General features: G+C 32.5%; 2 protein-coding genes across 2 annotated transcripts; one reads left to right on the top strand and one right to left on the bottom strand.

Moving 5' to 3' along the window:
* Nucleotides 1-232: 232 nt before the first annotated feature.
* LOC103494687 (SNF1-related protein kinase regulatory subunit gamma-like PV42a) lies at nt 233-2,214 on the bottom strand. Its single transcript, XM_008455990.3, has 3 exons — nt 1,691-2,214; nt 980-1,340; nt 233-680 (listed from the first exon to the last, which is right to left on the bottom strand). The coding sequence occupies exons 1-3, from the start codon at nt 2,119-2,121 to the stop codon at nt 348-350; spliced, it is 1,125 nt and encodes a 374-aa protein (XP_008454212.1). The 5' UTR covers nt 2,122-2,214; the 3' UTR covers nt 233-347.
* A 2,424-nt stretch (nt 2,215-4,638) lies between these two features.
* On the top strand, nt 4,639-6,087 carry LOC103494686 (protein TOO MANY MOUTHS). Its single transcript, XM_008455988.3, has one exon. It carries the CDS (start codon nt 4,657-4,659, stop codon nt 5,974-5,976), a length of 1,320 nt encoding a protein of 439 aa, XP_008454210.2. The 5' UTR covers nt 4,639-4,656; the 3' UTR covers nt 5,977-6,087.
* The last annotated feature ends 4,682 nt before the right edge of the window (nt 6,088-10,769 follow it).

The following is a 10,769-nucleotide window of genomic DNA, read 5'->3' as shown; positions in this document are numbered from 1 at the left end:
TTCCAAAGGGTACACGTGAACCTTATTATAACTATTCCAACCTATTGTTTATTTGTCCCTTTTCTAACTAAAAAATGTGGATCTTGTTTGTAGAATACAAACACTTATGGAACCAACAAAAGCAGAATACTTTTGCATGTACAATATATATATATATATATATATATATATATATATATATATATATATCCCCTCAACAATAGTTCACCAAAAAAGAAAAGAAGAAATTACCATACAAGCTCTTTTATGGAAACCCAAATATAAACAAAACATAGAACAAAGAACACAAGATCAAAATACATACATACATATATATATATTATGATATAAAGAGAATGAGAAGACTATTAGGTTTGGATTTTGGAGAGAAGTGAAAGCCTTATCACTCTAATCATATCTGATAGGGAGATTAGCCCAAGCAGCAAACCATGTTCATCAGTTACCCATACTCTGTGCACGTGTTTTGACAATACCTTCTCCATCACTTCCTCCAACGAACTTTCCGGCCGACATGTGACCAGCTCTCTCACCCCTACCCCTGCCCCTTCCAACAATGGACTCTTTCGAACTAAATCAGTGAACTCTAGCGCTGTCTGGTGTAGCCATGATTGCAGCGTCGCTAGATGGCACCCCCTTAGATCCGTTGCCGAGAATGTCCCTACTAGTTTTTTTCCTCTTCCCTGATAGAAACAAGAGTTGCAGATATATAACAATCAGACTACAATATAAAATAGTTTACAAATTAGATTCTACAGAGATCTAACATTGGAAAGAGATGAGAGATCTTAGGTCAAGAAAGATGAAGATATCTCACAATCTTAATAAAATAAATAAGTTGCTTATTGGTCATATTATAAACTCTTCCACTGTTGCGTGCTGACTTTTCTACTCTCTTGTAATTTGTCGAATGTTTCTTTCTTTGGTTGTGAGATACCTTATGAAGTCCTACGACTCAAGAATGGAAAGAAATTTGACTTACGGTAAAGAGTTGTGCGTGGCTTTGTTGGTCGACGCCGAGTTGAGTACTTCCAACAATGGGAACTGCATTGAGAAAACTAGATTTCATGCACTTGATAGCTTCAATGACACTTGTTTTATCTGTAATTGCCATAACGTTCTCGTTCATCATCCCTTCCATTTCCTTCACACTTAGCCTCAAAATCCCTTCGATTTCTGCCACTTTTCCTCTTAGGAACCTCAAGACATCCATCTGGGTCAGCATTCTATAACTCGACGCTGACTCAACCAGCTCCACGCCTACGGCCTCCTCAACCTGCCCATCCACAGGAACCAGGGCTCGGTGGATCCCCTTGCTGAATATCTCCATACAATCTAATATGCTATATAAGATCGAGCAGATCGAGACAAATCGTATCAGTTGTAAATGCAAACAAATTATTTATTATTCCCTAGTAAAATCATTTCTAATTGGTTCTGACACCGCAAAAGCTCAAACTCGATTGTAGTTTAAATTTAAATTTTCTACATGATGGCTATATTTTCAATTGTAGATAAATAAACAATCTAGAGTACAAAAAGTAAAGAATCAAACACCAAATTGAAATTCACCCCCAAAAGAACACAAAAGTTGAGAATTAATACCTTCTTTTTCATAAATTAATTATGTAGCCTCTTAATTAAGATAATATTTCAATAAATACAAATAATAAAACTTCAACATTCCACTTACCTGGTGTTGGGATTCAAAGTCCAGAGACTCAAACCTTCAACATTATGTCCAATAATATTGGATACGGGAACCGCCATCTTCCGTTCGAGATCAATCAGATCATCACGACCGCCATCGCCATCGTGATCATCGCCAGCAATATGAGCCAAGATATCAAGCATGGTGACCATACCAATATAATGCTTTCTTAGAACCCCAGTCCGCTTATCAGATTCCATGATCATAGAACCACCTGCGCCAATCCAATGGCCAGGCGGCGCCGCCACGGGAACCGCCACCACATGATTGGCAACTAGAACGTTCATTGTTTGAGCAAGAGAGGCGGTGTACGGCACCTCCACCAGCCGCCTCTTGTCCCCCATCAGATCCTTCACCTTCTTCTCTCCCACCGCCGCCTGAGTTTCGGTTATTCTTTTCGCCGTCGCCTGCATTTTCCCGGCGGTTTTTTTTTCTTTTTCTTTTTCCTTTTTTTTGCTTTTTTTTTTTTTTTTTTTTTTGTCTTTTGTGGATCGTGGATTGTGATTTGAGGATTTGTGGAGTTTATTTTCCTTGTGTTTTTGTAATGTGAATGAATGGAAAGAGAAAGAGAAAGAAGTTTTGTTAGGTGTCAACCATTGGAGAGGATTCCGTTGCATGAGGGTGGCTTTGCTGACACGTAACAAATGCTAGTATTAGTAATGACTTCACCTTTTTTCTTCACCCTTTAAAACTTGTGGGGATTGTGTACTTTAAGATAGGAAATCATTAGGTGCATCTTTGTTTCCTTCATTTTATGGCACGTTTCTTCTTGGGCGTAGTTTTAGACTATATTATAGATATATAGATGCAGTCCGACTGCATATATCCAAAATTAACATTAAAGTGAGATCTTAGGTTAGTTACACCCTGAGTCTTATGTGGTAGTAATTTAACTACCAGCTTAAGAAAAAGAATCATCTTCATATATATGAAATGCGTATTTCATACATCAGTACGACGTAGAATTCTTTCAAATTTTAGCTTTTTTTTTTTTTTTTATAGTTTTGTTGGTCTCATATCAATCTTTCTAGGATTACCATGACTAGCTTCCTGATCACCATATATATATATTTCCTCTCTTCTCCTTCTCTTATTCTTTTGAATATCTTTCCTCCTTCCTCCTCTTCATCCTACTCCCCCATCATTCAATTTTTTAAGGTTCATCCTTAACATATATCCATAAAGATATGAGCTTTTCGTACTGTTGTTTGATCAAAAATATCGAAATTCCGTTTGAGTTTAATGTTTTTTTCGAGTATAGCTTAATTAATGTATTCTAATATGATGCAACCGTATCTAAAAAAAATATTTATATCAAATAATTTCGAAAACGAAAAAACATCCATAATGAAAAATACAAAAAATAACCCAACGTTTAATTGGCCCAATGCCCCGATGATTAATTGGCTACTCTCGGGTGATATATTTGGTAGACGGTCTTTGTATACAGTTTAGATTTGGCAACAATTGACGATTAATGACCACCGATTTGGCTACAATTGACGATTAATCGACCACTTATGCGTAATATATTTGGTAGACGATCTTATACACACAATCGTTTAGAATTCGACTACAATCGACCATTAATTGGTCCCTCAAACGTAATATATTTGGTAGATTACACACTCATCGTTTAGATTTGATTACAATGTTGTACCCTAATCTAATCGTGTAGCCAAATCGTTTAGATTAGCCATCATTTAGATTTAACTACACCATACTCAAATCTAAATTACCAATACCGAACAACGATATCATTATTTAAGATCGTGCACCAAATATGCCAACTTCCCAATCAACAGCCTACGAGCTAACTCCGCTTCTCTGGATTCCCTAGCTAGCAATAGAAAAAGAGAACTGACTTGTTTTCGGAAAGGGGCAGCAAAAGATTGAAATCTACCAAAGCTAAGCATATAGATAGACTCCTCTCTGATTATTCCCTGGGATTCTATTCAGATTCTGGGTAATCACGTACGAAAGGAATGACATTATCTTTGTCAACTAGATTTGAGAACAACGCCTGAACTGAACTACTACTGGCTTAGCTGTCTAGCTACTAATAACTTGGCACCCGTCCTGCCCAAGTTGTTGAAGCTGAATTCAGTAGAAAGGCGAATGAATTAGATGAAGCAAGCTCGATCGCCGGAACTCGCTAGGTCTGTCCCCTAATCCCTCTCTGAACCTTTCGAGAATGGAGAAAGAAGGGTGAGATGAAAGCGTGCACGAAGCGAAGCGGTCGAGTTCTCTTTTCAAGCCTTCCTTGGGATTGGATCAAGGTACTGCGTCTAATAGAATGAAATAGGAATTCCTTCCGCCTGAAATGAGAAATTCATGGATAGGGCTGGACATTAATCGCATGAATTAGGAAAGATTGGTTCTGTCCATGGAGTCAGTCAGTGGACAAGGAAGAGCCATGAATATTTGGTGCATAATCTTTTAACAAAAGATAATAATAATTGATTGAAAAGAAATATCATGATTTAAAAAAAATAAAAGAGAAAAAGAGAAAAAGAGAAAAAAAAAAGATGAAAATAAAGGATAAATCTGAAACATTAAAAAAAAACGGCAGCTTGATGCACGATTTTGTTATACATAAATGTTTAGGTGTTTCGTTATATTTATAAAAATTAATCTATCTAAAAGCTAATTAACAAAGTAATACATAACTAGACAAAAAAGAAAAAAAGAAAAGAAGATTTATCATTGGTTTAGAAAAGAATAAAATAAAATAAAATAAAGTTGGACCCACGTGGAGAGCCCACTTCATCAAGAGCCCAAAAGCCCAAACGCGAAAAACCCGTGACCTCCTTAAATACAAATATTAATTAACATTCCTCCTCAAATTCCCGTGACGCAATAAATAACCTCACCTTCTTTAACTATAAATACTCCATCCCCCCAATTTCCCTCAAATTCCTCATTTCTCCCTTCTTCGACCTCTTCCCATGGCCGACTCTTATTTCCTCACACTCTTAACCCTTCTCCTCTTCCCTTCTTCCCTCTCCGCCTCCTTCACCGTCATCATGCCCGACTCCGACTCCGGCGCCCCCTCCGCCCTCATCGACGGCCCTCAATCCGGCTTCTCCCTCCACAATGCCGCCGTCCGTACCGACCCCGCCGAACAATCCGCCGTCTATGACATCATGTCCGCCACCGGAAACTACTGGGCCACCCAAATCCCCGACGTCTGCGGCGGCCGCTGGCACGGCATTGAATGTATGCCCGATAATCACAATCTCTTCCACATCGTCTCATTGTCTTTCGGCTCACTCTCCGACGACACGGCTTTTCCGACGTGCGACGCCACCCGGTCCACCATTTCCCCTTCCCTTACCAAACTCCCTCACCTTAAAACGCTATTCTTTTACCGTTGCTTCTCTAATAATCCCCAATTTATCCCTTCCTTTTTAGGGCAGTTGGGTTCTTCGTTGCAGACCTTAGTCCTTAGAGACAATGGGCTTATAGGCCCAATTCCGACTGAATTGACCAATTTGACCCGCCTCAAGGTTTTGGATCTTCATGGGAATAACTTAAACGGGTCGATTCCGGGTGGGTTAAACCGGTTGCTCGGTTTGAGGTCGTTGGATTTGAGTCGGAATAAGCTCACGGGTTTGCTCCCCAGTTTGGGCTTGTCTAATTTGAGAATACTTGACGTAAGTCAGAATCTTCTGATGGGTTCGATTCCAATTGGAATTGTTAGGTGTCAGTCTTTGATTAAGTTGGACTTGAGTCGTAATCGTTTGACTGGAGTGATTCCCGAATCTATCAGTGGTCTTACACAACTTGTTCTTTTGGATTTGAGTTATAACCAAATCTCTACACCACTTCCGACCTCGTTCCCGCTTTTGAGTTCTTTAGAAGCTTTGATTTTGAAAGGAAATGCGATGGATTGTGTTTTGTCCAGTGATTTGTTTGATGGTATGATGAGCTTAATGACTTTGATTCTTTCTAATATGGGCTTTCACGGTCCAATCCCCAATTCTTTGGGTCGGTTGCCCAATCTTAGAGTCCTACATCTTGATGCCAACCACTTCAATGGCTCAATCCCTTTAAGTTTTCAAGGCTTGACAAACCTCAGTGATTTAAGGCTCAATGATAATGAGTTGACTGGACCAATTCCATTGCGAAAGGATACGATATGGAGGATGAAGAGGAAGCTTAGATTGTACAATAACTCAGGATTGTGTTACAACTCCAAGGGTGGAGTTGTCGATGTCTCGGGATCGTCCTATAATATAGGTATCGGCCCATGTAATGTCCCCTAACTCGAATGATGGAGATGTATCTTTAGACCATGAAAATATGTAGCTTGAGTTGGTGTAAATGAACCACATGGGATAGTTTCTAATAAGATTGAAGCTTAACTCTCTCATATATATATATATACTCATATTCGTTATTTATATGTAAATATTTTAATAAAAGTCAACTTACTATTATTATTACTATTAAATGTTAAAGGTAGCTAGTAAATTAAAAAAAATACATTATGTTTTTAGACATTATATCTCATATTTTGATTCAATGAAGTTTAAGTTCACTTATAAAATTGAATACTTGTCCACTTCACATTATTACATGGTAGGTCATAAAATAACTACTAATGTTATAATGCTAACAACAAACAATTATAATGTAAATAATACATAACATTTAAAAATTTAAATCATCATTTCCTTTTAGATCGGTGCAAATAAATTGTGGATATTGTGAAAATGATATTTAAATCTTAAAGTCATATCAAGGATAGATTATATTGCTAATAAAAGTACTATCATTAGTACAAGTCTTTCATTGACAAAGTACTAAATATATATAGTTTTTGTTTTTATTAAAAAACCTTTGAAAAAAAAAATCAAGAACAAAATATTGAAATAGTCATCAAATAAGGTCTTCGTTATTTATCGATATAGTTCAAATTACTCAACAACAAATTCAAACATGTTGAAGTATTTTTTGTTATAAGTTCGAAGTGGAAATTGAAAAACCTTCATGACTTCTAGAGATGAAGGTTATACTAATACCAACGCGTCAAACTCAATTTGGACCATATATATAAAAGTATTCAATAATTCATATTAAACAATGAAACCTAAATTTTAAAACTTTAAATAATAATAATAAATAAGCAAACGTGTCAACCGTCAAGAAGCTTAAAAACGACTAGGGATAAGTGAAAGACAAAAATTATTTTTCCTCCCCCTCCCTCTTCCATTATTTGTTTAAATCCTAAGAAAAAAACTAACATATTTGTTGTAGTTTAGTAATTAAACTATATCTCAAAATTTAATATTTGTACGGTTGAAAAAATATTAGATTTTTGTTCTTATAAACCATGTGATTCTGTTTAGAATAATTTTATCGTAAATTTTAATCTTTAAGAGGTCAAAATTGTAACCTAAATTACTATTTAAGAAAATATATATCGTGTCGTAACCGTTTCAAAGAAAAAACAATCTCAACGGTCTCATTTATAATATAATAATATATGAAAATTAGATGAAATTAATGAATGGATTCAAAAAGTTATAAAGTTTCAACCAACCCATTTAGGCCAATGCCATTAATTTCTTGTTTCCATGTGACAAAAGAATAATATGTATGTATGTAAGTGTATATATAATAATTCCACAAAAAATGAATAATTGTTTGAAGCAATTAGCTGGCTCTCTCTCTCCTTCATGACCAATCATTGAATACAAACTTTATGCCATTTCATCATTCCAATCATTAATGCTTTTCTTCTTTTGTTTACATTTATTACACTTCAACATTGAAACTCATCCACACATATATATTTTTCTTTTTGTCAATCAAAGTTTTTTTTTTTTTCCTTTTCCTTTTTCAACCAAATCAAACTTTTGGTGAAAAAGAAAAAAAAATTACATTTTTATAGTTCGGTAAAACTCTTAAGACAGAGCTCGGAGTGAAGAATAGAAAGTTATGACATCTAATGAATTATGAACTAGAATCCATAATGTAAAGAATTGATAATGTATAAAACAGAAGTGTTTTTAGAGGTGGAATCCACGAAGTTCTTCAGCCAAACAAACAACACTCTACTTCTTTACTCCTACTTCCAAATTCGTTGGACCAAACACAACCCTTAATAACCAACCATGGTTGGAATTATGTATAAGGATTTTATCAAACCACATGAATTATTTGTGAAGTTCTATCGTATTATAAAATCTAAATTTTAAATTTCAAATCAATAGTATAAAACGGTATATAATTAAAATTTATTTCCCTCAAATTTTTAGATTGAATTGGTAATTTAAGAAATAGAAATAAAATTTTAATTTTCTTCCAAATATAATGAAACCAAATTTGTAATTAAATATTTTATATATTTCTAATTAATAATGTTTTACAAAATTTAAATGGTGTTTAATTATCACATGCTTGTTTTATTTTTGAGTGTCAATATCTAGTTGAGAGAGAGTTTAGAATTTATGATGGATAGTGATAGTTCCAAATTATATGCTCAAATAAAGGACTTCACTTAGAAGACTTTTAAGTATAAAAGCAAAAAGTTTGAGACAAACAAAGGGTTAATATGATCTATATAGACGAGAGTTTAATAACATAAGTCTTCGAAATTTATTTATGTAGATATTTATCTTAATCATTATATTGTTACATTCTTTTTTGTAGTTTCAAACGATAATTTATCGAGAATTACCGAATCTTCTAAATAGATCTTTACAGGCACCTGATAAAATCGAAAAAAAAAAAAGTAAATTGGCCATATCAACATAGACCCCAATGGCTAACAACACTTAACCACTTAGAGAAATAATCTATAATCTATTTGGTTAATTCGATCATATATATATATATATATATATATATATATATATATATATATATGATTGTTGTCATTGTATTTTCCATCATCTCCTAATCTTTTACTTATTTTGCTTCTTTTTCTATCAATATTTTCTTTATGTCTTTAGTGTATATGTTGCTAATTCATGAAGCAAAGAGATCCACTATATCTTTATTATTGGTAGAGTAGAGATGAAAATATAAATTATTGTTTGTGTTGCGAACTATATGAACTTTTCATCGATGAATAATTTTTTTTTATTTTTTTTACATAGAGTAGGATTCATTATATATTTGCAAGTAAAGTTTCAATAATTTCTAAATAATTATGACACCTATATGTAGACTTACAAAATGAAAAAAAAAAAAAACAAAAACTAAAAACCAAATTTCTAATTAAAGATTTAAATGTTTAATTACTAGTCTCTTATAAAACTATTTTGTTTTCTCAAGTTTTCAAATCTCGACAAAGACTATTAATATTTGATAAATTACATACGTCATGATAACAACGTAAATAATAATAATAATAACAGAGATATACTTTTTAGTCTTTAAAGATTGATATTATCGTTGATTTGATCTAAAAAATTTTAAAAGTTATATTTTTTTTAGTGCATGAGATTTGAAAAAAGGGTTTTAAATAGCTTAAGAGTTAAACAAAATAATCATCTTTCAAATTTAATAGACTACACTATAAGAATTATCGTCTCTTCCAATAAAAATTTCTAATGAGATGCCTTTAAAAACATCAGGAAAAAAAAAATACTTTTTTCCTTTTTTTCCAACAATTTTTAAACCATGAAATAAAATAGCTATCTCTGTCTTTTATGATCGTTTAGTAAGCATGAGGATGAGTTGTGATTAAGACACCATTTTTTAAGGTGGTGAGACAAAGTAAGAAGAAAAAATTATGATTGTCCTAAACTCTTAATTTTTCGATGCATTTTGGACTTTTTTTAACAAAAAGTTTTGAAAAAAGAAAACACACATTTCCTTTTGTACTAAATTGATGTAACTCTTGAAATCTAATAGACTAGATAAATTAAACATGGGTCACAAACTAAGATAAGTTTCATCCGAATACTCTTTAGTGTAATTTAGAAAAATTATCTTAAATAAAAAAACTTCTGAAAACATATATTTACAAATATAGTAAATTATCATCATCTATATTTGATAAGTTTCAATAGACCGAAAAACACTATTATTATTTGTATTTATCGTGACACAATAATAAAAATATAAAATTGTTATCACGAACGTTTTGAGATAATATTTTATTGAATAGATGTTAGGGATGAGAGAGAGAGAGGTAGAAAAGTGGGAGCATTACAATACATGATTGAGCTATAAAATTTTAATAACCATAAAATATCATTGTCATAGAAAAGATAGATCAAATCAATAATGAGTAAATATTTACACTAAATAACCTTTCTAAAGTCACCAACTACGTCATTGACTTCAATAATTAGATACAAACGAAACTATATTCCTCATATAGTATAATAGTCTACATTACAAACTATACCAATATTACACTTTTTTTCCTTTTAAAAAAACATAAGTAATGATCTCTAATTCTTTTAATGTTTGCATTACTTTTTTCATAAATATTTCGATTGAATAGATATTGGTTTATATGTTGGATAAAAACTGGGAAATACAAAAGATAGAGATGATTTACTATTTTAGTTTTTTAGGTCACTGTCAAACTTGTTTTACGTTTAAATTTTCGTTTAGAAATTTAAAAGGAGTTTATGTACGATGGAGCTTTGAAAAAGCTTTGTTATTATTAATTTAAGGATACTTTAGCGATTAGTTTTGTTAAATTTGATTGGTTAGTGTATATATGCAAGTAAATATATATACAATGTAACATAAATACATTTATCTTACGATGACTTCAAATTATCCGATCATAATTTGTCATGTGATAAGTTTTGATTTTTCATTTTGTTAGAATATTTTAATATATTTTTATGTAAGTGGTAAGAAGAAATGCATAAAGATAAATGTGCATTCAAGCATAAAAATCTATTCCTACAAAAAGAAAAAATATATTATAATCTAAATGTCTATTTGCCTGAACGTAATAAAGCAAACAATTAATATTTGAGTTAAATGTAAAAATTATTGTAAATGATAAAGCTATCGATAATTTTTACAAAATAGAGCAAAATTTTACATTTTATCAATGATATATACTAATAGACATCGATAT

Source organism: Cucumis melo, chromosome 7 (assembly GCF_025177605.1).
Source record: "Cucumis melo cultivar AY chromosome 7, USDA_Cmelo_AY_1.0, whole genome shotgun sequence".
NCBI classification, from domain to species: domain Eukaryota; kingdom Viridiplantae; phylum Streptophyta; class Magnoliopsida; order Cucurbitales; family Cucurbitaceae; genus Cucumis; species Cucumis melo.
This window is presented reverse-complemented; position numbering and strand designations above follow the sequence as displayed.

Coding starts and splice junctions, on each gene's coding strand:
- LOC103494687 (XM_008455990.3), bottom strand. CDS start 2,121: ATGCAGGCGACGGCGAAAAGAATAACCGAAACTCAGGCGGCGGTGGGA. Junction 1,341..1,690: donor ACTTTGAATCCCAACACCAG/GTAAGTGGAATG, acceptor GATCTTATATAG/CATATTAGATTGTATGGAGA. Junction 681..979: donor GCCACGCACAACTCTTTACC/GTAAGTCAAATT, acceptor TGTTTCTATCAG/GGAAGAGGAAAAAAACTAGT.
- LOC103494686 (XM_008455988.3), top strand. CDS start 4,657: ATGGCCGACTCTTATTTCCTCACACTCTTAACCCTTCTCCTCTTCCCT.